The 26,452-nt window shown below is 33.4% G+C and overlaps 1 protein-coding gene and 1 long non-coding RNA gene across 2 annotated transcripts in view; one reads left to right on the top strand and one right to left on the bottom strand.

Annotated features, from left to right (window-relative positions):
* The window catches only part of LOC107993146 (titin), a 207,009-nt gene that overhangs the window by 48,886 nt on the left and 131,671 nt on the right, over window positions 1–26,452 (bottom strand). Inside the window, 8 exon segments of the mRNA XM_062077058.1 lie at window positions 65–169; window positions 1,837–1,911; window positions 2,879–3,099; window positions 3,366–3,460; window positions 3,528–3,628; window positions 3,798–4,257; window positions 4,604–5,376; window positions 5,786–12,706. Of these exon segments, the coding sequence (XP_061933042.1) occupies window positions 65–169; window positions 1,837–1,911; window positions 2,879–3,099; window positions 3,366–3,460; window positions 3,528–3,628; window positions 3,798–4,257; window positions 4,604–5,376; window positions 5,786–12,706 (8,751 nt within the window).
* On the top strand, window positions 5,278–26,079 carry LOC114576903 (uncharacterized). Its single transcript, XR_009830528.1, has 4 exons — window positions 5,278–5,399; window positions 12,753–16,908; window positions 17,538–18,980; window positions 19,102–26,079. It is a non-coding gene; the product is annotated as an uncharacterized LOC114576903 (long non-coding RNA).

Below are 26,452 nucleotides of genomic sequence, written 5' to 3'. Positions count from 1 at the left end.
AAATATAAAAAAATATAAAAATCTAAATTATAGTAAAAAGTAAAATAAGATATTTTTATAATACCTGGAACAGGATTGCCAGAGTACATGCATTCGAACACCGCGGTTTCACCTTCCTTCGCATAAACATCGGTAATCTCTTGAATGAATCGTGGTACAGATTGCGTGGCTAAAAACAGAATACGTCAATTAAAACCATTAAAATGAACAAGAAGAAGAAAAAGAAAAAAGAATACATAATACACAATCTCCAACAAATAATTTACCTGATCTTTTGATTGGTGATTGTGCGACTCGCGTGACTCCAATGTCAGTAATCTGGTTAGAAAAAAGAACAAAAACACACATACACAAAAAGATTCATCATGCGAAAAAAAAAACAATCCCGTGAAGAAAACACAGAAAAAAATCAATATTAATGATCGTTAATGATTCGATCAACAATAATACCTGACATGGTGCCTCTTTCATCTTCGCTATGGTGCTCGTTGCACGATACCTCGGAAATTGACATATTTCCGGCCAGACCGAGGTTTCCGCTGCACTGACTTTCCAGCAACAAAAACTCTTGCAATTCCTCTTGGCTATCCGCCGTATGTAACTGTTGGAATGCCTCCAAATCGATCTCTCTCGGCTCCAAAGGATACATCTTCGGATCCATCATCAAGTTTCCGAAACGACGTTCTTTCGACCATCTAGCCACGGGTATCCTCGACTTTGGATAAGTGTGATACTTCCTTGCATGATCGTACTCCATGGAAGTTTCCATCATTTTTCCATAGTGTTCGACAACTTGTTTGCTCTGTCCACTTCCGGTTGAGGCTTCACTATTCTCCTCGATAGGCGAAAGATAAAAACCAGCCTCTTGGATGTTTGAAAGATCGGATCTAGTCTGATTTTTCCTTTCAGATTTCGGAGGCGGAAATTCGTCGAAATCTAACACAATCTTCTTTTTCCTTTCACTTCTATTCTCACTTTCAATCGATATTTTGTTTATGCTCTCCATTCTTCTACACGCGACCTCGTCACTACTTATAGAGACCTCTTCTTCTTTGAATTTCGCATATTTCACCGGTTTCGTCGCGATTAATCTATCATTGGATCTTACTTGCCTCGATCTCGTCGGTGAAGAAGATTTCACATTTCTATGTTTCTCGCTCGATTCGTTCATTTTTGAACATTTCGCCTGGTCAGGGGATGGAGATCTAGCTTTCATGTTTACATTCGTTCTCTTTATCGACTTTTCCAACGTTAGAGGCTTCAACGATCTCATCTTGTGTATATTGGAAGATTTGTTACTCGTATCACTTACAGAATCTCGCTTGTTCTTCATGGGATGCGATTTCGTCTCTGTGCATTTCTTCACGACATTCTTCTCCTCCGTATTCTCCAATTTCTTCTTTTTCATCATTTTACTCACCCTCTCAGTTCTTGTCTTTTTATCCATTTTGTTTTTCTGCTCTCCACTTTTCGATTCGTGTTTCGTATTTTCGAACAACACATTTTCTACGTATTCGAAAGAAGAAGTTTCTTTGTTAGATGCACTCATCTCCCACGAATACTCGGTGCTGGTGATCTCTTGCTCGATTTCCAGAGAGTCTGAGAATCTTCTCGACAGAAAGAATCCTTTTTGGTGAACATCTTCGTCCTCGAAACACCTCTTACCTTCATCGTCGATGTTCATCAAAGTTCTTGTCGAGGAGAATTCGCTGATCATCGTCGAACTGTCCCTTTGAGAACCTTCCTCCCTAATAGCTCGATCCAGGCTATCCGTGGAAAAGCTGCACTCCGCTTCACTCAACATGCAATCGATCGCCTCAAATTGGCGGCTCTTACCTTTTAGAGCTTCTTGCATCTCCTCCATCTGGGTGACCCATGATGGCTTTCTGTACTCCTTCGTTCCGACGATTCCTAAATAATAAAACTATTGTTAGATACGTGTGAAACGTTTCGACCCTTCCAGTTCCATCCTTCAAACGGTGCTAAAATTTTTTCAAGCTTTCAAGTTATACAAAGCATTTTCTCTCGTTTCTTGACTTTCGAATTGTGACGTGAAATTGTTTAATATTTCAATTTTTCATGAGAATTCTTTAGAATATATTTGTTAACAATTTGTGTTGAAATTTGGTTATTATTGTTACAATTAATTGCAAATCTCGAAATTTCGCTGGAGAATTTAAAACTATAATCAGATAACTTATTAATATTTTATAATTAATTTTATTTAAAGTTTGAAATTATTACTGTAAAAATTTTGAAAATATTAGGATCAGAGAGTATTTAAAGTTTGAAATTATTACTGTAAAAATTTTGAAAATATTAGGATCAGTATTGTTATTTTCGTTATTATGAAATTTTGCATGAAAATAATTTAAAAAAGTCTTAAAATTCTTCAAAATTTTTAAAAATTTATACGTAGAAATTTCATTGTACGAGATATTTTTAAAAATAAATTAAAATTTTCTTTTCAAATTTGAAATTTCTATTTCTTGCGAATCTTAAAATTTTTCATAATTGTAAAATTTATATCTTTGTTCACGATTCCATTATCGTTCAACAATCATCCAAGAATTAATTTTACGCAATGATTCGATGGTCAATAGATGGAACTTAAAGGATCACAGCGAACTGGCGGAAATTTTAACAAAATAATAGAAAGAAAAAAAGTGTAAATGATAGGATGTAAGTGTTCAGTGTGAGTTTCAAGATATTTATGAGGAAGGTTTGGGGAAGAGCGTTGAGGGATTCTCGATGACGATTCCGATCGAAGAAGAGCGCAGCTGAAAATAACTTTTGTCAAGCAGATTAGCGAAGCATCCACTACTTTTTTTTTTTTTTTTAATATCGTCTTTCACGTTCAGGATTAATGAATCGTTACCTTCTACCGACAGATAGGTAGTCGTGGTCGATACGCCGAGTGAATTGTGCACTTCGAACACAATCTCACCCATATCGTCTGGATAAGTTTCGGCTATGGTTAACACAGAAGTGCCATCTTCGAATTCCTCGATCAAGAATTCTTGGGATGGCACGATCTCGACGCCCTGTTTGTACCATTTTCCTTCTGGTTTTGGTTTTCCTTTCACTTTCACTTCCAACCTAAAAAAAGAAATAATAATTGCTGCAATTTTTGAAATTGTTTGGATTTAATTTAATTGATCTGATTATTAGGATAATCAATTTTTAGATATATTATATATAAAAAGTATTTGATAAATTATTATTGAAATAATTTAAGAAAGTTTTAAAATAATTGAATAGCAATTAAATATGTGTTAATATTGTACTAATGTTATTTTTTAATATATTTAGTAGTTATAAAAAATATTTTAATAATATGTTTTTTAATCTTTTTCATCTTTTACCTAGTTAATTCTCCGACTTTGATAGGTATTAATTGAGGAAGTTTTTTTACTATCTCCGGCGCAGATTCCTCATCCGTGTCGAACAAAGGTGTTTCCTAGAAATGAAAAAAAATAATCATGAGTAATTATGTATTGAGATATATTGAAATTCATATAAAATACCTTTGGAGATAAAAGATCCTCCTCCGAACCGCTTTGTCCTGTAGTAAGAGATGTTGCAACAATCGAAGAAGCGATCTCTGAATCCGGTACATACTCGTACGCTAAAAATCAAAATATTTCTCGTTATAAAATTTTTTGATATTCACTAATAAACAACAAATCCTTTTCTTCTATATATTTTAATACAAAATCTAATGTAATAAAATCTAGTCTAATGTCATAACTAATTAATTAAGAATGATCAAACAAATTCGAAAATCGATTTTTTACCTTCCACGATAAGTGACGATGTGCAAACCGCTTCCCCAACAGGATTCACGGCACGACAAGTGTATTCTCCAGCATCCTCTGGAAACACTTCGGTTATGGCCAAACTGCAAACACCTTCTGTGTCTTGCACGATCGTGATCTCTTTGCCCTCTTTGATCGGTTTATTATCGTGATACCACTCGACTCTAGGCGTGGGTTTTCCTTGGACGATGCACGTCAGATTGGCGCTTTCACCATCCATGACCCTGACCGGCGACAATCGTTTGACAAACGTCGGTGAAACCAGCTCCACGGTTTCCTCCCAAGGCGTATCCAATAGATTTATGGTCGCCGTGCAAGTGACAGATCCGCCAACATTCTCGGCACGACAAGTGTACGTACCCGAATACTCGGGCTTGATCTCCTTGATCATTAGGATTGATTTGTTCTCTTGCGTTACGATTCTCACTTGTGGTGTGGACTACGGAAAATTATTATATTTGCGTAAACTGTACAATTAAATCACACTTTTTGTGAATTTTTGACATTTTAGATATGAATATATCGGGACTTTTCATATTTTTTATTTTTAAATCAAATATCGTTTTGTTATATCATGTTTGTACATTGATATCTTGTACATTGATATTAAAAAAAATTTTTCGTTATTTGATTATACAACATTTTTGTAAATTTATAAAAGTGTTGTTGTAAATAAAATAAATAAACTCTAATGAACTACTGTTGTAGGTATATAAAAATTTTGTAAATAATAAGAATATCAAGAAGTAAAAAAAATTTATCAATGAAAAGAAAATTTGGAATACCTCCAGAGGACGAGTATCGTGGAACCATTGGAAAGAGGCTGCCGGATAGGAATCGACACGTGTTTCCATGATCACGACTTCTCCCTCAGTTACAATTTGTGGTTGCAGCGGCTCGATAAATCTCGGTGCTTTCACCTCGTCCGTCTTGTCCTCTCGTTCCTTCACCGTCACAGAACCAGAGCTTCTCGCCTCACCTACAGGATTTTCCACTCGGACCTCATACTTTCCTCCATCTTTCTTCGTTACTTCAGGAATGTACAACTCCGTCGTGTTTTCGTAAATCTTAATTACACGCTTGTCAGACGGTACGATCTCGGCTCCGTTGCGGTACCATTTCACTTCTGGTGTAGGTTTGCTCTCGAAATCAGCGGACAACGTCAAAGATTTTCCAAACTCGGCAACCAAAGCTGGCAGAGGTCTAGTGATCTTTGGCGCCCTCAGAACTTCCGGTTTGCTCACCCTCACTACATTACTAATGACCAGATTCGCTCTACATTCGGCGCGTCCAAATTTGTTCACAGCTCGTACGCGATATATTGTCTCATCTTCCTCGGTTGGCTCCAATATGTGCAACTTTGCCTCCCCAGTTTCCGGATTGAACGTGATCTCTCTGTCCTTTTCTGGTTTCAGCTCTTCTTCCCCACGGTACCACTTCACTTCTGGCATCGGTGTGCCGATGACGATGCACTCGAGCAGAGCTGGTTTATGTTCCTCCACCATGAGAGGCTTTATCGGTGTCGCGAAATGTGGCGCTATGCCCTCTTCTTCTTTTTCTGCAGAGAAAGAAAACGTTATGGTAAGTTTATGCCAATTATGGGGGAATACTTGACACTATAAAACTTCGTGCAAAATGTATTCTTGTACTTGGGATTACAGTTTATTATTTTGATTATAATATTGTTGCGAGTAGCTGGGAATTATTTTTATTTACAATTGAAACTGGAAAACAATTATCAATAAAGATTAATTTTTTTGTGAGGCGTGCAATTTTGACACTTGAAAATCTTTAATTTTAAAGTGCCGATATGAAGTATATAAAATCCTATCCTGTAATAAAAAAGAAAACACGCAAACGCAAAAAAAACAACATTTAAACATCTTCCTAAAATATAATAAATTTAAAAAACGTTAAAAAAAGATTGAAAACGATCACACAGACGTCACAATACATAGATCTAGTACCAAATATCACGAGATTGACGGTGGATGTAGCTACTCCAGCCGGATTCGACGCTCTGCAAGAATACATTCCAGCATCCTCTTCCTTCACTTTCGTTATCTCCAACGATGCGGTCGTTTCGTAGATGATCATTATGTATTTTTCACTCGCATGAAGCTCCTGCTCGTTTCTGTACCAGGTAATTTCGGGGAATGGATTGCCAAATACTGTACACGTGAATTTCGCAGTTGTTTCAGGTTGCGCGATAACGGGTTGAAGTTTCTGAATAAATCTCGGTGCAATTTTCTTATCTTTATCCGTGATAGATATCTCGACTTGCGTACGTTGCTTGTGTTTCCTCCTACGATCCTCGACTTGGACTTTTTTCTTCTCAACCTCGACTACATCTTCAACAATCTTTTCTAATTTAGTTGCTTCGATCACTTGAACTTCCTGCGCGGAAACTTCTTTTTCTACAGGTACAGGTACCTCTTCAGGTTTCTTTTTAGGTTTCCTCCATAACATTTCAGTCACTTTTTCTTCTTCTATCTCTTCTTCAAGTTTCTTTGGTTTTTCTAATTTTACCGGTTTCAATTCTGATATTTCTTCCTTCTTAGGTTTTTCCTCGAGTTTCTCTTTCTTGACAGGTTTCAAAGTCACTTTTTCGGGTACTTCTTCTTCTTGTGGTTTTTTGGGAACAGGTTTCAGACGAATTTCATCTTTCTTGACTTCTTCGGGTACTTTCTCTTTTTTGACAGGTTTGAGAACGATTTCTTCTATTCTTTCTATGAATTCCTCGTGTTTCTCGACTGGTTTCAATTCAACTACTTCTTTCTCTTCTTCCGGTTTCTTCGGTTTTCGCCTTTTTCTCCAAGAGATTTCCGATGTTTCAGTGACGTCTTCAATAGCTTTATCTTCCTTCAGTACCGTTTTAGGTTTAATTTCTTCAACTACAACTTTTTCTTCGATGATTTCTTTTACTTCTTTTATCGGTCTTCTCCACGGAAGTGCAGTTTCTTCCCGTTTTTCCTCTTTGATTTCTTTTACCTCCATTTGGACAATATTTTTAGCCTCCATTTTTTGCTCCACGATTTTTGTCTCTTCTTCGTGTACCTCTGTAATCACTTTCTCTTGATCGATTGGTACCACTGTAACTTCTTCTCGGAAATCGACGATTTTCTTCGTTTTCTTGCCACGACGCCATGGTAATATTTTTTCCTCCTCGTCTTCGGGTTTTTCTTCAACTTTTTCAGAAACAGGTTTTGGAACTGGTTCTAATTTCACTTCTTCCGGTTTCTCCTCTTTTAGTTTTTTAGGACGTTTAACTGGCTTTAATTTAACTTCCTCAGCTTTCTCTTCTTCTGGCTTTTCTTTCTTTACCGGTTTCAAAATTACTTCCTCTTTTTCTTCTTCTTCTTTTGACAGACGCTTGACAGGTTTCAATATAATTTCCTCTGATTTTTCTTCTATTGATTTTTCTATATGTTTCACAGGTTTCAATTTGACTTCTTCGGGTTTCTCTTCTTCTAGTTTTTCTTTCGTTATTGGTTTCAGAGTTACCACTTCTTTTTTCTCTTCTTCCTTAGGAAGTCGTCTTACAGGTTTCAATATCACTTCCTCGGATTTCTCTTCTTCTGGTTTTTCTTTCTTTATTGGTTTCAGAGTTACCACTTCTTTTTCTTCTTTTTCCTTAGGAAGTTGTTTTACAGGTTTCAATTTCACTTCCTCGGGTTTCTCTTCTTCTGGCTTTTCTTTCTTTATTGGTTTCAGAGTTACCACTTCTTTTTCCTCTTCTTCCTTAGGAAGTCGTTTTACAGGTTTCAATTTCACTTCCTCGGGTTTCTCCTCTTCTGGTTTTTCTTTCTTTATTGGTTTCAGAGTTACCATTTCTTTTTCCTCTTCTTCTTTAGGAAGTCGTTTTACAGGTTTCAATTTCACTTCCTCGGGTTTCTCTTCTTCTGGTTTTTCTTTCTTTATTGGTTTCAGAGTTACCACTTCTTTTTCCTCTTTTTCCTTAGGAAGTCGTTTTACAGGTTTCAATTTCACTTCCTCGGGTTTCTCTTCTTCTGGTTTTTCTTTCTTTATTGGTTTCAGAGTTACCACTTCTTTTTCCTCTTCTTCCTTAGGAAGTCGTTTTACAGGTTTCAATTTCACTTCCTCGGGTTTCTCTTCTTCTGGTTTTTCTTTCTTTATTGGTTTCAGAGTTACTACTTCTTTTTCCTCTTCTTCCTTAGGAAGTCGTCTTACAGGTTTCAATATCACTTCCTCGGATTTCTCTTCTTCTGGTTTTTCTTTCTTTATTGGTTTCAGACTTACCACTTCTTTTTCTTCTTTTTCCTTAGGAAGTTGTTTTACAGGTTTCAATTTCACTTCCTCGGGTTTCTCTTCTTCTGGTTTTTCTTTCTTTATTGGTTTCAGAGTTACCACTTCTTTTTCCTCTTCTTCCTTAGGAAGTCGTTTTACAGGTTTCAATTTCACTTCCTCGGGTTTCTCCTCTTCTGGTTTTTCTTTCTTTATTGGTTTCAGAGTTACCATTTCTTTTTCCTCTTCTTCTTTAGGAAGTCGTTTTACAGGTTTCAATTTCACTTCCTCGGGTTTCTCTTCTTCTGGTTTTTCTTTCTTTATTGGTTTCAGAGTTACCACTTCTTTTTCCTCTTTTTCCTTAGGAAGTCGTTTTACAGGTTTCAATTTCACTTCCTCGGGTTTCTCTTCTTCTGGTTTTTCTTTCTTTATTGGTTTCAGAGTTACCACTTCTTTTTCCTCTTCTTCCTTAGGAAGTCGTTTTACAGGTTTCAATTTCACTTCCTCGGGTTTCTCTTCTTCTGGTTTTTCTTTCTTTATTGGTTTCAGAGTTACCACTTCTTTTTCCTCTTCTTCTTTAGGAAGTCGTTTTACAGGTTTCAATTTCACTTCCTCGGATTTCTCTTCTTCTGGTTTTTCTTTCTTTATTGGTTTCAGAGTTATCACTTCTTTTTCCTCTTCTTCCTTAGGAAGTCGTTTTACAGGTTTCAATTTCACTTCCTCGGGTTTCTCTTCTTCTGGTTTTTCTTTCTTTATTGGTTTCACCGTTACCACTTCTTTTTCCTCTTCTTCCTTAGGAAGTCGTTTTACAGGTTTTAATTTTACTTCTTCAGGCTTCTCTTCTTTTGGTTTTTCTATGTGTTTAACTGGTTTTAATTTAATCTCTGGTATTTCTTTTTCCTCGGGTGTCTCATCCTCACGTTTAAATATTATTTGTTCCTCGATTCTTTTAGGTACTTCTTCTTCAAGTTTTAGTAATTGTTCGGGTTTCGGTTCTTCCTTTGCTAATTTCTTTATTGATTTTTTACCACGTCGCCATGGCAACTCAGTTTTTTCTTCAAGAATTTCACCATTTTCGAATGTTTCTGGTTTCTCCAATTTTGTTGGTTTAAGTGTCACTCCTTCAATTGTTTCTTCCTCTTTTGGTATTTTCTCAATCGGTTTCAATACTACTTCTTCTTTTTCTATCTTTTCATCCAGTCCTTTTTCTTTTCTTGCTGGTTTCAATTTAACTGCTGTAAAATCTTCTACTTTTTCTTTTTGTATTTCCTTTATCACTTTTTCCTGTGGTTTTCGCCAACTAACTTCCGCTTGTTCTTCTTCCACTTTTTTTTCTTCAATTGGGATTTCAGTAATTTTTTGTTCGATAGGTTTCCTTTTGTCACGTCGCCAAGGCAATTCTAATTCAATTGGTTTTTCTTGTTCGATCGGTTTTAAAGGTTTCTCTTCTTTCTCTTCGATCTTCTTCTCTGGTTTTAATTTTTCTACCGGTTTCAATTTAATTTCCTCAGTGCTTTCTTTCTCTTTAGGAATATGTTTCGCTGATTTTAATATGATTTCTTCCTTATCTTCCCGTTCTTCAGGTTTTTTCTCTCGTTTAACTGGTTTCAAAGCTATTGATTTGAAATCTTCGATCGTTTCTTTTTCCTTTTTGATTACTTTTTCCTCCACAATCTTTTCTCCTACTTTTTCAACAAGTGTTTCTTCAGGAATCGATGGTTTCTTTGGTTTTCTGCGCCATGATATTTCTTCAGTTTCCTTTATTTCTTTTTCTTGTGGTTTTTCCGAAAGTTTTTGTGGGATTACAGTTGACTTTTCTTCCGGTTTTTCTTGTTTGAATGGTTTTAACTGTACTTTTTCTTCTTCTGGTACTTCAGGTTTAGATTTCTCGAATGGTTTCAATTCTGGTTTCTTTGATTTCTCTTCTTCCTGTTTCGGTTTTTGGAATGATTTCAACGTCACTTCTGCACGTGGTTTCTCTTCAGCCTTGGATTTTGGAATGGGTTTTAATTGCACTTTCTCTTTCTCTTCTTCTTCACGTGGAATGCGTTTGACAGGCTTCAATGTTATCTCTTCTAATTTTTGCTTTTCTTCTGGCATATGTTCGCGTCTGACCGGTTTCAACGTGACAGATTTGATATCCTCAGCCGGTTTCTCTTTCTTTTCCGGTATCTTCTTTGTCACCTTCTTATCTCGAAGCCATGGAACTTGCATCGTCTCTAATTTTTCTTCTTCCTCTACTGGCTTTTCTTCCACTTTCTGTGGAACATCTGGTGTTTCTTCCTTTGCTCTCTTTCCTCGTGTCCATGGAACCGGCACTTCTTCCTGCTCTTGTTTCTCAGTCATCTTTTCAGTCTTTTCAACGTCAAGAAGAATAGTATCCTCTCCTTCATGATAAGGAACTTTTTCTGCGAGTTTTTTCTTACCTCTGGCCCAAGGTACTGGCACTTCCTTCTGTTTCTGCGTGAATTCGATATCTTTCTCTACGTCCAATATCATTTTATCTTCTTCTTCGTGATATGGTACCTGTTCCTTTAGTTTCTTTTCTTTTCTCCAAGTCGCTATTTTGTCTTCCTGGATCTTTTCTTCTCTGTCTATTTTCAAGACTTTTGTATCTTCTTTCTCTACGAATTGAGTCTTATCAGTCACTTTTTGCAAATCTACCTTTTCCAATATTTCTTTCTTTATTTCTCTTTTTTCTGTTTTAGTTGGTTTCAAAATTACTTCTTCCAAACTTTCCCTTCGAACTTCTTTTTGCTCGACTTTAGCTTTCTTCAAAGTTATTTTCTCTTCAATCCAAGATCTAGTTTCCGAAATTTTTCTTTCAATTTCTTCCTTTTTCTTCACTTTTTTATCAATCTTGACAGTACTTTCAGTATCTTTGGTGACCTGAAGAAGAGTTGTGTCATCTTCTTCAATAACTATCTCTTTTCCCTCAGGTTTTTTAGGAATTTCTTTCTTAGGAATAGATTTCAAATCTATCTCTTCGAGACTCGATTTTTCTATATCTGCCTTTTCTGGCTTGAATGGTTTTAATTGTACAGTCTCTAACGTTTCTTTCGATATTTCTTTCTTTTCAGGTTTGGCTTTCTTTAATGTTATTTTCTCTTCCGTCCAAGGTTTAGTTTGTTCTTTTTCCACTGAGATCGATTCTTTCCTTGTTTTCTTCACTTGCGTATCCTTGGAAATATCGAGCAATGTCGTATCTTCTTGTTCCATATAATCAGTCTTCTGCACGATTTCTTTCATCATTTTCTCTGTTTCCTTCTTGACAGCTTTAAGATCCACCGTTTCTAAACTTTCTTTTGGAATTGAAGTTTTCGTTATTTTCGATGGTTTCAATTCAACTGTTTCTATCGTCTCCTTTTCAACTTGTTTTTTTACAGGCTTAGCCTTCTTCAATGTGACTTTTTCTTCAGTCCAAAGTTTAGGCTTCTCTTCCGGTTTTTCTTCAACCTTGTCTTTCTTCACTTTCTTTAGTTCTTCAGTCTTTGATACCTCTAACAAAGCAGTATCCTCTTCTTCAAAATATTTAGATTTTTCAGTGATCTTTTTCTCGGTGATTTTCTCAGTCACTGCCGTTGGAACAGGTTTCAAATCCACTTTCTCTAAACTTGGTTTTCGATCAGGTAATTTTTCAATCTTCGATGGTTTTAGTTCCACAGTTTCTATAGTTTCTTTTTCAATCTCTTTTTTTATTGGTTTAGATTTCTTCAAAGTGATTTTCTCTTCAGTCCAAGGTTTCGCTTCTTCCATTTTTTCTTCTATCTTCTCTTTCTTTATTTTTTTCACTTCTTCAATCTTAGTCACATCTAACACCGATGTGTCCTCTTGTTCAAAATATTCACTCTTCAAAATCGTTTCCTCAGTCATCTTCTCAATCACTGTAGGAACAGATTTCAAATCCACCTTCTCCAAAGTAACTTTCTCGACTTCCTTCTTAATAATCTTTGAAGGTTTCAATTCCACAGTCTCTAAAGTCTCTCTAGGAATTTCCTTCCTATCAAGTTTCGATTTCTTTAACGTAACCTTCTCTTCGGTCCAAGGTTTAGCTTTCTCCTTTTTCTTCTGAATAGTTTCATCTATTGTTTTCGAGGTTTTGACAAATCTAGAGTCCTCTTCTTCCACATAAACTTCTTCCGTAGCCTTATCCAGTTGAGTGATCTTCTCTTTTTCAGTTTTTATTTCTTTTGTCATTTCTTTAACAACAGGTTTCAGATCAACCGCTTCGAGGCTAGCTCTTGCAATATCTTTCTTCTCAATTTTTGTTGGTTTTAACTCGACTTCCTCTAATTTTTCCCTCGGCATTTCACGAAGAACTTGCGGAGTTTTCTTCAACACTACCGCTTCCTCTGTCCAAGGTTTTACTTGATCTTCCACAGCTTGCAACTTATCCAAAGATGTATCGCGAGATTTTGGTTTCGTTTTCCTCCATGGTGTCACGTCGCCAAGTTGAGGTCGATGATGAACCCGTCCCCTTCTCCAGGGTAACGATTCGTCACCTTGCAAGGGTAAACTTTCGAGTGGCAATCCATTCTCATCTAGAGTCAATGGCTCTAGGATAATGTCTTTTCCATAATCTGTCGATGGTTTTACACCTGGTCCCGTCTCAGCAGGAACCTCGTAATACGCTCCTTTCCTCTCTGCAATGGTACACACGCGCCAAAGTAATTTTAAATCACATTTCAGGATGGCAATCGTTGAATCATCACTCGTTTGAGGGAAAAAGATATCTGATTATCATGCTAAAAACAAACTGGCAGACTGGTACGCGAAATGAAATGTGGATCGGGTAAGTGATTTATTATGTATGTTAAATTATCGTTTTAAAGATTTAATGATTCGTTTCTAGTGGAATATATGGTGTAACGAATTATCTTTAATTAATTATAGATATAATCATGTATTTATAATTAATTATAGAAATTAGTTTGTTATATTATTTGTATTTTATTGTAAGTTAATGCAATACATACTTAAGTTTAATTGATAATACGTAATAATGGTTTTCAATAATCATTTTGTAAATATATACAGTTAAAAGATTTAAAAGTTGTAATATTAATTGATTTTTGTAAAAACAATTTGTAAAGTTATATAAATATTTAAATTATTTACTATATAATAAATCATACAAAAAAAATTCAATTAATTAAGAATTACAAATCGATCATTTAATTATTTTATTTCTCCCATAATATCTTTTATTAAAACTAATTTTTTTTTGCTATAACTTTCTGAGAAATCAAAAATATTAAAAAATTATTTTATAGAGTAAAATTATTTCAACTTTGAAATATCACATATAGAAAAAATAATAGACATATGTCATTACATAAATCATAAATACATATGTCATCTAATTAATATTTCATAGAATATGCAAAATATTGTATTCATAATTACAATTATAACAATTACGTATCGTTTGTATAAAAATTCTTATTTAATATTCAAAATATCAACAGGACGAATAACGATTCAATTGAATTCAAAAATTGTAGTGCCAAGCAAAACGATATTAGGATTAGATACGCATAAAAACAAAAAATTTATTTCCATTCGTAAATCATGTCAAAATTCCTCTACGGATCCAACAATAAAAAGTTTACGTTTTCTAGTTCACAATTTTACGCTAAACACAACTTGTGAACTGTGAAATGGAAAATTGAAACGATCAAAAATGATTTATTTTCAATTTCTGTGTTCTTCTTGTATCTCGATTTCACGAACAATGCCGTCATTTGTGCTATAATATGCCAAACGAGAGCCCATCCAAGCGGAGGATATTTTTAATTATTACCACCACAGCCACTGTACAACTCGAATAAAATGAACGAGTCTGAAGGAAGGATGGAATAATTAGACCAACCGAGATTGCAAACAGGAAACGAATCATGTTTCATTTTAATATGATACATATAGTCAGTTACAGAAGTCTTGACAGACAAATCCAACTAATAAATTGTATTATCAAAACCAGCAATAATTTTGTTTCATATGATTGTAATATAATACTGTAAATAGATCACAATGATCTAAGCTCTTTCTTTATTTCTTTCTTCATTTATTAGATAAAATGTTAAAATTTCAATCAAATAATAATAATAATAGCTTTTATTAAAATTAATAAAATTTTTGTACATATAAATGATTTAATATAAAATTTGTCATAACTATAATAATAATTATTAAATTTAATAAATCTATAAGACGATGAAATTTTTGTTATATATAAAATTGCAACATAAATGAGATGAATAAATAATTTAACTGATGAATATTTGATCTTGGATAAAATAAATAATAAAATTAATAATCAAAATCTAATATTATTCATTAGAATCATTTTTATTCGTTTAATAACTTTAATAAAAGGATGAAATCGATCCTTATATAAGAATCGATTCTTAAATATTATTTTTTATTTCTTTTTCAAAATAATAAATTTTAAATTGAATCTGAAATCTGAAATATTCAAATTTTAATACCTCTTAAAAAATATTTCGAAAGAAAATTTTATATACGAAATAAATTGTTTCATATATGTAATTTTGTGCAACAATAAGTTTTCATTAAAATCCAATTTTTCAAAATAGGCAAATTCCCATTACAATATTTGAAGATACTTTTGTGACTGATTGTAACATAGAAACAATGAATGACGACACACGGCCGGTTTGCAAAATAAATTTGCGGATAAATCACAATTTCAATTAATCATAATATGGTCATACGGCAATGTAACCCGGGTCTTATAAATTTTCCTTGGTATTCGCGTGTAAATGCACTTGAAAATTTACGTTTCGCAACGTCTGGATGGCCTATGGACCAGGTCCAAGTCGACCTCGCAAAAGAGAAATCAAGGCACATCGCCAACGGATCGGCCTTCGAAAAACCGAGTTATTCGGATTGTTAATATTCTGATGTGAAATAATAATCTTGATGAAGCGAGATTTATTTTTAAAAATAAATCACATCTGATTCCACGATCTTCCATTTCAAAACAGATTATACTTTTGCGTAACGAATTTACAGCATCGTAGTTATATCGAATCGAATAAATTTCATAAAAAAATCGCGAAACTTGTTTGTTTTAATGTCATGATTTTTTCTGTTTTCTTTTCTTCTGTTTCGTTTTCTTTTTCTCTTTTTTTAAGAAAAGAGATTGAATTTATGACCATAGTTGTTTTCGAAAGGAAGAATTAACCAATTCTCAAAACGTTGAAAATGGTCGGTTCAAGCATGATGGTTACTTGATTTCTTTTTCATCCTCAGCAGGAGGCTTTGCCGTAATATCAACGAAATCGTGGAATACGGTCTGGTCTTAAACTTCGCGTGACTTTATTTTTAAACACAACAAGAAACGAACGATTCGTTATCGGTTAGGGAGAATCCAAATGAAACTTTTTTGCAGTTCTATATTTTTTTTTAATTTTTTGTCTTTTTTTTATGGGTTATTTGTATTAACCATAAACAATCTTTCCCCTATGGGAATGAATAATTAATAAGATTCTTTTGTTTTTTGTGTTGAATTAATCCAAATAAACAAAAAATATTAATAAAACTATATGAATGGATATTATTAATTTTATAAATTACGTTTCTAGTATAATTTACAAATCAATTGGATATAATACTGAAATACCATGATCTGACATATCATGGATATTGTTATTAAACTTTGTTATTTTCTAAATTATTTTTAAATTATTCTCTACTTTCTTCAACTATTTCAAAACTTCTTTGAATAACTTTTATTGACAAATTTCAAATTTCAAATTTTCTAATTATTCACTGTTTCTTTCAGTCATAATCGCAGAATTCTTTTTTAAAATTTTTAATCTTCTTAATTTTTTACAAAATTATTAAGAAGTCCTTCAGCAGTCAATTTTGCAATTCGAAATTTTCTTCAGAATTCCAACATCTGTAATTTTTTTACAATTTTTTTTTTTCAAACTTTCATATCAACATTCCTATCAATATCTTCCTTCTTCCAAAATCCCTTTCAACATCGATTCTCTAACTAAATCTTTACAAATATCAAAAAAAAAAAATTATTCAACCATCAAAATTCCAATAATTTACTCTTCCTTCTCCATCTCCAAATCAAACGAAACCAAAAATAAAAAATTCTTTTCCAAAAATTCCAACGAAACGAATGCATTCCAACAAAGTGCACAGTCAGAGTTGGACATTGATTCATTGAAAAAGTAATTAATTAAAATTATTTTAATCGTAATCACTTATTAAAATGCTTGAACTACATTTATTCATATATATTATAATTGATTTGCTTTTCGCATAATCTCGATCGTTTCTTTTTTTTTTTAATTATATTTTGAACAATAAACCGATTGAAATAACTTTATTCAAATTATTAAATTTATTTTCCCCATCACTGTGCATAGCGCTTCCAGCACACAAGTGCTCGGTCCCGTCTCTCGTCTGTTAGACACCAACGTTTCCACGAAGAGTAGGTGCAACGCGGAAGCACCGTCTAGCATTCCAAGCTCGCTAATAACCCGGCGGCGGGTCATTATTCTAGAAGGAGGTGACGGCGGTCGCCACGCAGTTTCCCACTCAAAATGAAAAACCCGAACGCGAACACGTGGAGGGGATGATGCATGCAGAGGCTACTTTCAGTGGCCGACGACTTCAGTATACGTTGGTGGGGTTGGACTCTCGTGTCTCACGCACGCACACTCTCTACCCCGAGCTTAGTCTAGCCTTAATAGTCATCCACTGGAAGCCGGAGACGATCGAATCTGTCCTCCGCCACAATCATGCGTCCGTCCTCTCTGAATTTTCCATCGTTTTTTCGCGCCATCGTCGACCGTCCAAGGTATCCAACGTTCGGTGAATTCGTTCGAAGAAATATCGTGCGGTGTTTCAGTGATACAAAGGGTGAATTAGTAGTTTCGTTGTATCAACATTCGGTGTTGTTGACAGCTGGCTGCCTTCGATCGGACCGCATCGGTTTGTTCTCGAGACGAACTCGAGAAAGAGAGAGAGAGAGAGAGAGAGAGAGAGAGAGAGAGAGAGAGAGAGAGTTGGTTCGATCGAAGTGCAGCCGCGATTGAACTGGACACATCTAACTCTTTGCTCGGATCGAGCGTCGCGAAGGTGGTGTGCTAGTTTTTTTTTTTTAATTCATTCGAGAATTTTGAGATTTTGAAATTTTCGTTCGATATACGTTGTATAATCTTGGTGAAAAAGTGAAGAAAAGAGAGAAACTCGCCGGGTGAAAATATATAAGTGGTGGTTGTTCTCGTTTTTTTTTGTGCATTTGTTAAATTTTTAATTTATCGTTCGTGAATGATATATGTATATATATATAATATATGCTTGTGATAATAATTATTCGCAATTGAGATTCGTTTTCTTTTGAGGTATGAGACTCATTTCATACGTAATTGCTCAAGATAAGAACAATTATGATTATTCTTTTCTTCTTTTTCTTTTTTTTTTTAGGAGAGTGATTCATGATATAGGTGGGCAAGACAATGGTTGTTGTTTATTATGCCGAGTCTCGTTCTTGGTTGACACGTGATGACGGATGGAATGATACAATAACGCTAGGATTTAACGGATGACACACGGAAATTTATTCGATGAATCATTCATACGATTGGAGTGGTCATGTACAGAAATAAAAATAAAATCAACGTTTAGCGAGACGTGGTTGTCCCTGACCTTCTTCTTTCCCTCGTTTACACTAATTTCATTCAATTTCTACTAATCTCTTTTATATATAACAATATATATTTCTAAAAATTTATGTTTAATTCAACAGTGTATCAAGGGATATAACATATCGATTTATAATATATTATAATTATATATTTAAATTCCTATTAATTTTTATTACTATTTACAATTGTCAAAAATTTATTAGTTATAGAAAAATATGTATTCTTATATTTAAAGATACAGATTAAGTTATCTAGGATAAAATTCTACAGTATATATCTTTATTATTTATTACTACAAAAATTTTTTTCCAATACTTTTTTCGAAACGATTGCCTATTTTAAAATTCCTTCCAATCACATCCCACTAAAAGTTAATTCCTCGAGGCAAGAATCGAGCCGATATATTTCACGATGTATCGTCGAAAATAATAAAAAATACAAGTTCAAAGTCGAGGTAACGATAACAAGGGATTAACATCGATTCAGCTCGAAGCCAGTTGGAAGCGGAGCCGGAATAAGCCGACCGATCCGTGACGACGGCCAACACTGTGACCGTGTATCTCGACGTTTCTCTGTTGAGTGTGAATCGAGGGCCTCCCTCGCCGCCACGCGAGGAGCGATCGAGGGGCCGTGGATCAACCAGAAATAATTCGTTCCCGTGTTCCAGAGTGCGCTGACACCCGCTCCACTGTATTATTTCTAGCGGATCTGAATCACTGAGGCAGCTGGGATGGCCGAAATAGTCGGCTTCGTCGGCGGCTTCTGCCTCCCTCCATCGACGCCTGGCCGAACGGGCAAACAGTCGTTAACGATCAAGCAACGGCTGGCCGCTGTGGGTGGAAGATGGAAAAGAAGGGCCCGAACACGCACGCACAGGATGAATCATTGCCCGTTTCTTTTTCTCCCTCTCTCCACCCCCTCCCTCCCCTCGACCGGCAGACAAGATGTTTGGCAGTTTGTCTTCTTCTTGATGGCGGTTCAGGTAGTTCGGTCGTCGTTGATTCAAGGTCGTGCGAATAAGTCGATGAAGGAGAGTAAATGATGTGGTTCGAACAAAAATAGGAATTTGTTCTTCTTGGAGAATCCTTTTGGAGAATGAGACAATGTGATTATGGAGGAGGGAGGGATGACTATTGAACATTTGTGAAACGAGGAATCTAGTTTTTATGGAATTCTTCGAGAATTATATTGGAGATGAGGAAGATTGAATTAATTTTTTTTTGTAGGAGAAAGATATTTTGGAATTTATTTTTTAGAATATTGGATTGTTGAATAAAATTTGTATTTCTGTTCTTAAAGATTTTAGATTTGAATACTTGTGTGTAAAGAGGAATTTGTTTTAGAATCTTTGGGGAATCGTTAATGGAATTCAAGGAATTAATCTTGAAAATGCACGATGAGGAATTTATGGATTTCTGGAATTCTCTAACGATGCGTTTTTATATACGAAAAGATATCTGGAATAACAAGATGGAAAATGAAGAACGAAGATCAGAGGATAAAACGAAGGGACTTTATTTTTCTTTTAAGGATTCTGGATTAAAATCAAATATCGTGTGTACAATAGGAATTTGTTTCGAGAATGAGAAATATCTGTTTCAGATTCAAGAGACTGATGTCATTGATTTTTCAGAGAATCGTTTTGGTTTTGTCTCTTTTATGATAATTAATGCAAATAAGCATAGAATATATTTTTCGTAAAAATTATAATTTTGAAAAATCTTATATCATAGTCAGTTTCTTGATCTTTATTCTTTGTGTACACAAAGAGAAATCTATTTTTAAAGAATTTTAAATTCGACACGTGGCCTTATGCTTCTTATGATCAAAGTAATGGAATTTTTCTTCCAAAGAAAAAAATTTCTACTTGATTTCTATTCAAATAAGAATCCGTTCTTCTTTAAAATTCATTAACGATTACATTACATTTTGTATAAACAAAATTTTAAAATTTCTCTTACATTACAATCTAAAAATTCATGTACACAAAGAAGAATTTTGTCCAGGACACGTAATATTATGGTGGATAGAAATCTTAAGGGTCTCTGAAATCCTTGAGAAAATATTTCTCTATATATTTCATCCGACAATCTTCTGTTGTTGTCAAGTCGGTTATTTCGGCATCTCGAATTCATTAGTGCACAGCGAGGGACGATAATTACCTCTCGTATAGCGGTTTAACAGCCTTGATCTCATAGCACGATCACTCACACACGCTCGAAATAATCTCATGCACGATATGTAATTTTCTTGGTTCTTACCCAGCTAGGCCGAATCTAACATTTATTTATGATCGACGAAGATATTGGGATTGTTTCTCTTTTTGTTCTCCCTTTTCCATGATTATTTCTCATCGATAATTATTAAAATTCGATTTTTTTAAAAATTCGTAATCGCCATTTATTTAAAACGAAATTTATTAATTGTTTATTCTTCATGAAACGTCCCCCATTACTTTCCTCGCTTTGTTCCATCTTCTTTCTTAAAATGAATTTTAAACGAAATGAATCTTTTCCAAATATTAAATAGATTAAATAAAAATGATCCGAGTAAATATGACAGATTAAATAAATAAAATCAGATTAGGAGAATAATCTATGCATAGAAGAATTTCTTATTCCATTCGTCATTTTTATAAACGATTTGCAATTTCAAGTTTAAAACAAATCATATTACAAATATATCATTATATTCCTTTCCCTCGTCTCATCGAATAGTATACGAATAGTAGTAGAAATATATATACTAGTTACAATAAATAACAATTTAATTGTAAGAAAAATTCTATAAGAAAATTACAAATAACGCCATAAATTTCTTGGTATTATACCAATTACAATTAAATTCCAGCTATCTAACGATATAATTCTCACGTTAAGAACAAAGTTAAAGAACGTCTTCGAGACTTTGGCACGTTGAAGAAGATGGCGGATTCATTACGATGGACCCGTCCCTACCCTCCCCGCGATTAATCAAACGGCTGTGCAGACCGGATTCACGGTCTAATTTTGCATCAGGTCGTCGGTTCGTAACGGTGTCGTGCGAGGACCGGTCAAGTAATATGACGATGATCCTCCTCGCGAGGCTGAAACGCGCTGGGCAACACGAGAATACCACTGTTCCGTACACGGAGCATCGTGCGCTGGATGCAGGCCTGGTTCACGTAATGGAACGCGAGGGAATCTTCTTTGTTTCCGGTCACGCGCGTTGATCATGGAGAGTTACGGATCTGCTCCAGTTTTAATCTTTCTTTAAGAATAATTTCGAGACAGGGATAATCTTTATTCTGCGCTTTCAACGAGAAGAAATTATGAAATTATTCTATACGATAAATTTATATTTTTAAAAAATGTATTAAAAACATATTATTATCGTCTTTTATTTTAAAATCAATTTTTAATTTAACATATTCATTGCTAGTTTGGATTTTTCATTATTTTTCATTATTTGTTATTACTAGATAATAATATAGTGATAATAATTTCAGTTTCATCAAAGAAATTAAAAAAAGTTAAAGTTTGAATTATATTATAGCATTAAATTTATTTCATTTAAACATCAGGAAAAAGTAAGCAATTACATAAATTTTCCAGTTGGTACTAATTATTGCTAGATATTCCTTGAATTTTATTTTCACTCTGCACTTTCTATAAATTTCTATAAAATATCTTTTCATACTTTAAAAGTTTAAAAAAAATTTCCTCATTTAATCTACATCTAATTTATACTATCCACTGTAACATCTAATTGTCATAATTTCATAAAATCTATTATGAAATAACTCGAGGAATCGAGGAATAAGCAGCGAAATTTAATGTCATGTTATCATTGAATATAACAGAAAATTTTGCAATAATACAATTTTATTTATTAAAAATCAAAAGCTAAATCAATTCGTAATTTCTCAATTTTTCAAATTAAAATAACAAAATCTAACTAAATTAATCTTCGAAAAAATGGTGTTGCATTTCTCTGCTATTATAATAGTATCTATCTTAATAATGTTACAAAACAAAATCATTTAAAATAATTGCAAGATATCATCCAATTATATTTATTTTTATCGCAGAATAGAATTCGACTCTTTCTCATACATCATAGAGTCGCATTATCTATTTAAATATGAATTCGCAATGACAATACCGAACAAAATTATAAGTTGCACTGCACCCTATCATTTAGATAATTCATATTTCAATCAAAGAAAAAAATTGAAATTCTTCTCACAACTATATATCCTCTATATCTCGAATGATAATATGAAATAAAATAATTCGTTGGATCGCATCGTATCGCATCACACTCGATGATGCTCAATAATGATACGACACGAAGAACCCATCCAATCGAATTGTCTCTCGAGCAAAATATCGAAAAGTGGTATCGTGCACTCGTGTGCACGATATCGAAGCAAGAAGATTCTAGACCCCACGTGAATTTTGCTGTATGTTCGCCGAGTTCTTCATCGGCGACCAAATATAGCCGGGTAATGTTATACACGTCACGTGGTCAGAAATAGCCTAAGAAGAGGGCCTAGCCGAGTGTGCACACGGCACTGTGTGCACCCTCCGCCGTCCCTCCGTTTTGAAACGAGGCGGACTACCAGAAGCGATGAGGAAAATACGTTTACCTCTTCACGCTCGTTAAACCAGTTACCAGAGAGAAAGGTGATACCGGGTACAGACAGAAACATGGATTGTAAAAGACGAGTGTATAAGCGGTATACGTCGGTGGAAATCCCTCGCGTCAGGCAATGACATATAACGAGGGAGACGAAAATTTTTTTTTTTTCTTGAGGCTTAAGGCAGCTATGATTCTCGAATAGAAAAATGAAAATTATACGGGGAAAAGATTTTTCTATGATTCTTTAAGAAGAATACATTTTTTTTCCTTTAAATTATTTTATTATGTAATATAATGGGGAAATATTGAGATAGAACAATGGAATTTGGAATCAATGGATCTTCTTTATCGTTTAAGAATTGTATAATAAATTTTTAACTTTCGTTGTGTTATTTGATTAATTTTAAAATTGATTTTAAGATTAGATTAGATTTATTACTGTATTTATAATTGGTAATACTAATTGATTTAACTATGCATGATTATAGATTTTTTTATAGATTGGATTAAATGATATAATTGAAATATATGTAATTAAAATTATCTTTTATTTAATTTTATTTAAAATATATTTGATAAAGAATTAAAAAATTCTGGATATATTTAATGTCCAAATTGTTTATTTGAATCAATATATAATTATTTTTATTATATATATGATTAATTTGCAAGCAATATGAAAATTATACTATTATTATTTTATTTTAAAAAAAAAATATTTCAAGAAAATTTATTAAATTCAATGTTAATACACAATTTTAATTACTCGATTTTTATTATCCACTACTGATTATTTTTCATCAAATTTTTAATTTTCTCTTTTTAAATTTCCCGCCTAAAATAAATGCGAACCAATAAAATTTCAATTTTTCAATTATTATGTGCCAAACATTTGTTATCAAATTCCTAATTTTATCTTTAATCTACTATTATTATCCATCCATGAATATTCAATTCCAATTACTAATATTCTCTTTTCAAAAATTCCCGCCTCAAATAGAAACGAATTGGTGAAAGGTGTTATATACTACCCCGGCCCGTAATGTCGTCTTAATATACACGGCCAACTCTGAAACAACTTGAACCTCCTTCCAAGAACCTCGCGAACCGCCTAAACTTCTAAACTTCACACGTTTCTACACTTTTCTCGAACGAAACTCATCAGATTTTGCTTTCGTTTTTCGATGTCAAATATAGCCCTGCATCTGGACTTGGTTTCAAAGCAAAGTAGCAACACTTCGGCTCCTTCTCTTCCCTTATTTTAGCCGTGTATAAATCTGCCAAGTGTTGCACCGTGGGGATCGCTCGTTAACAATCCTCGCGACTCATTGTCCGATCGATCGTCACGCTGATTAAGAACAGCCCGTTTCTATTTCTATCCACCTCGATTTCCATCCAACGATTCACCCACCCCGTTACGAAAGTTTCGCATTATTTTCAAGGTGGTGAGCCGGTTTACGAGCCGTGATTCATTCCGTGTGTACCGCGGTGTTTTCGGGTACACATTTCGTAAGCAAAACGCGGACGAATTTATGACGCGGGGAAACGTGGCTGGCAGCAATTACGTTGCGGACTGCAAAAGTCAATTTACATTCGCTGCTCCTATATTTGTCCGCAGCCTGGCGCATTCGTACATTCCGAGACGATAATCTTTTATGCGGGAGAAAGGCTTTCTTTTCTGATTCAGAGTTTTGCGATTATTTTTCTGATTTTTTTTCTTTTTTTTTTTTTATTTGGGATGTTTGATGATTTTGTTGTTGATGTTTTTTTTGAGATATTTAATTTTGATAATATACTATTCATCGATTTTGATTTTAATATAATTTTTGGTTAATTTGATAGATTTCTTTAGTTTAGAGTGTTGCATAGGAAATTCCTCTGATTTTATTTTTTTTTGTTGATTTTTGTTTTACATTTGTTTAGGATAATTTTTAGGATATTTAAGATCTTTCATAAAAAATTCTTTTGAATTTATACAATGATTTTTCTATTTTTGGAATAATTTTTGAGGTATTTAATGTGTTTCAAGGAAAATTTTTTTTAATTTAACTATGTTGATTGATTTTCTTTTGTTTGAGGTAATTTTTTAGAGTATTAAAGTCACTTGTGGGAAATTCTTTTCAAATTTAATTTTTTTTCGCCTTTTTTTCTGTTTCGAATAATTTCGAATCTTTAAAATATTTCATAAAACATTTTTTTATCCTCATTTTTCTTAAAATTGTATTTATAATATACTTTTTCAATAATATATTTTAATTTTGATATTTAGAAAAATTTTATAATCCAATTTTTCGTTACAATTTAATTTTTGCGTTTAACATTTCAAATTTTCACTCACATGATTATGCATATGTAACTATGAATTTCGAGATGCCATCAATGATAAATATTTCAGTAGACCCTTAATCAATCCTAATACATAATATATGCAATGCTAGATCGAATCGGCAACAAACGAGGCTTGTGCGTACTTAAAACATTGATTTTTATTGGCCTTTCCATTGTACAATAATAAATAATCGATTAGTAAAACGTTAAAGGAGAAATTATTTATGTGTAGGCTGTGTAACTAAATAAACTTCATCATCACGTCAGTGTAGAACTAACTAACAAATCATTCCTAATATAATAATATATTTAATGCATCATGTGAATAATGTATATACTTATACGTATATATTATATATATATTTTTTTACGATATATATATTTTATCATATTTTTTCCTTTTTTTTCCTTTTTTTTCAATAATGAACATCGAACGAGCTAAATCGAACGAGTAAACGAGTTACGTGTTCATTGTACCGTTTCCAAAAGATCCAAATTTCTCTTTTCACCCATATTTCTTTCATCACATTTTTTTTTATTTCGATTCCATAGTTCGATATTATTCAAATTTCCCGCCATCGAGATTTATATACAAAGCGGAGCAAAAGAGGAGAATTCGCAGCGATTCGTTCTCAAAATTCTCAAGCGATTCTTGTGTCAAGCACCACCTCATTAAATACCAAAATCAATCAAAAAGAATCGAATTCGACCATTCAAAAAGACGCTCGTAGTCTCATGTGTCTCGCTCTCGTAAATTGCATCTTGATGGAAAATCGACTACGCTTTTATAGGTCGAATCTCGACACGATTCGATTTTTTTCGTTTTCCACCTTAAACGAGTTCAATTCTACAAAACATTTTACCATTTTTTTAAATTGAAACCGATCTCATTTTCAGCACCACCTCCGCGATATTTCTCACTTTTAATCTTAATTTTAAATTTGTTGCATCTAATAATTCTTTCCTTCTATACTGATTATAATTATATCTATACTTCTCTATATAATTATCTATTTCTTTTTGTTCTATAAAACAACAAATACACTCGAGACAAAAATTTTTGCCTCTCTACAAAAACATGTATCACTTTTCTCGTTTCACTCGCTCGTCTACTATTTTTCTATATTTTTTTTTCTATTTTACTTATTATTATGTTTTTTTCTTTTTGAGAAACAAAAAGAACAAAAAAAAACACGACAAGTTAGTACAAAACTCCCCGGCCTCGCTCGTGACTTTGATTAAAAAAGGGTCGAGAGCGGGGAACAAGGGGTTGAACATTGGTAACGATTCGCTTGGTGGGTTAGGTATCTTCTTTTTTTTTCTTTTGTAGAGAAAAACAACAAAAAAGCGAAAAAAAAAAAAAATAAAAATACGCACGGGTGTTCTCGACGAACCGCAATCGACGAAGGAACATGTGATTTTTGAAACGATTTATTATAATTAATTCGTCACAAGGTTAATTATTTATATATATATATTTGTTAAATGATTCAATTATTATCAATATACACAATTATTCAATTTTTGATTTCAATAATTTTTTGGTAACAAAATTTTAAAAAATAAAAATTCTAATGAGAAGATAAAAAATTGATTTTAAATAAAAAAAACTATTAATGGATATTCAGATATTGATATAAGAGTTAAGTGAATTAAATTGAATCTTTTGAAATTAATTATCTCATCAGACTATCATTATTATTAATATTAGTAATTTTTGAATTTTTCTTTTTTTTATTTTCT

The sequence above is a fragment of the Apis cerana genome, linkage group LG7, assembly GCF_029169275.1.
Source record: "Apis cerana isolate GH-2021 linkage group LG7, AcerK_1.0, whole genome shotgun sequence".
In the NCBI taxonomy this organism is placed as follows: domain Eukaryota; kingdom Metazoa; phylum Arthropoda; class Insecta; order Hymenoptera; family Apidae; genus Apis; species Apis cerana.
The sequence above is the reverse complement of the archived record's forward strand: the minus strand, read 5'-3'. Positions and strand labels throughout refer to the sequence as shown.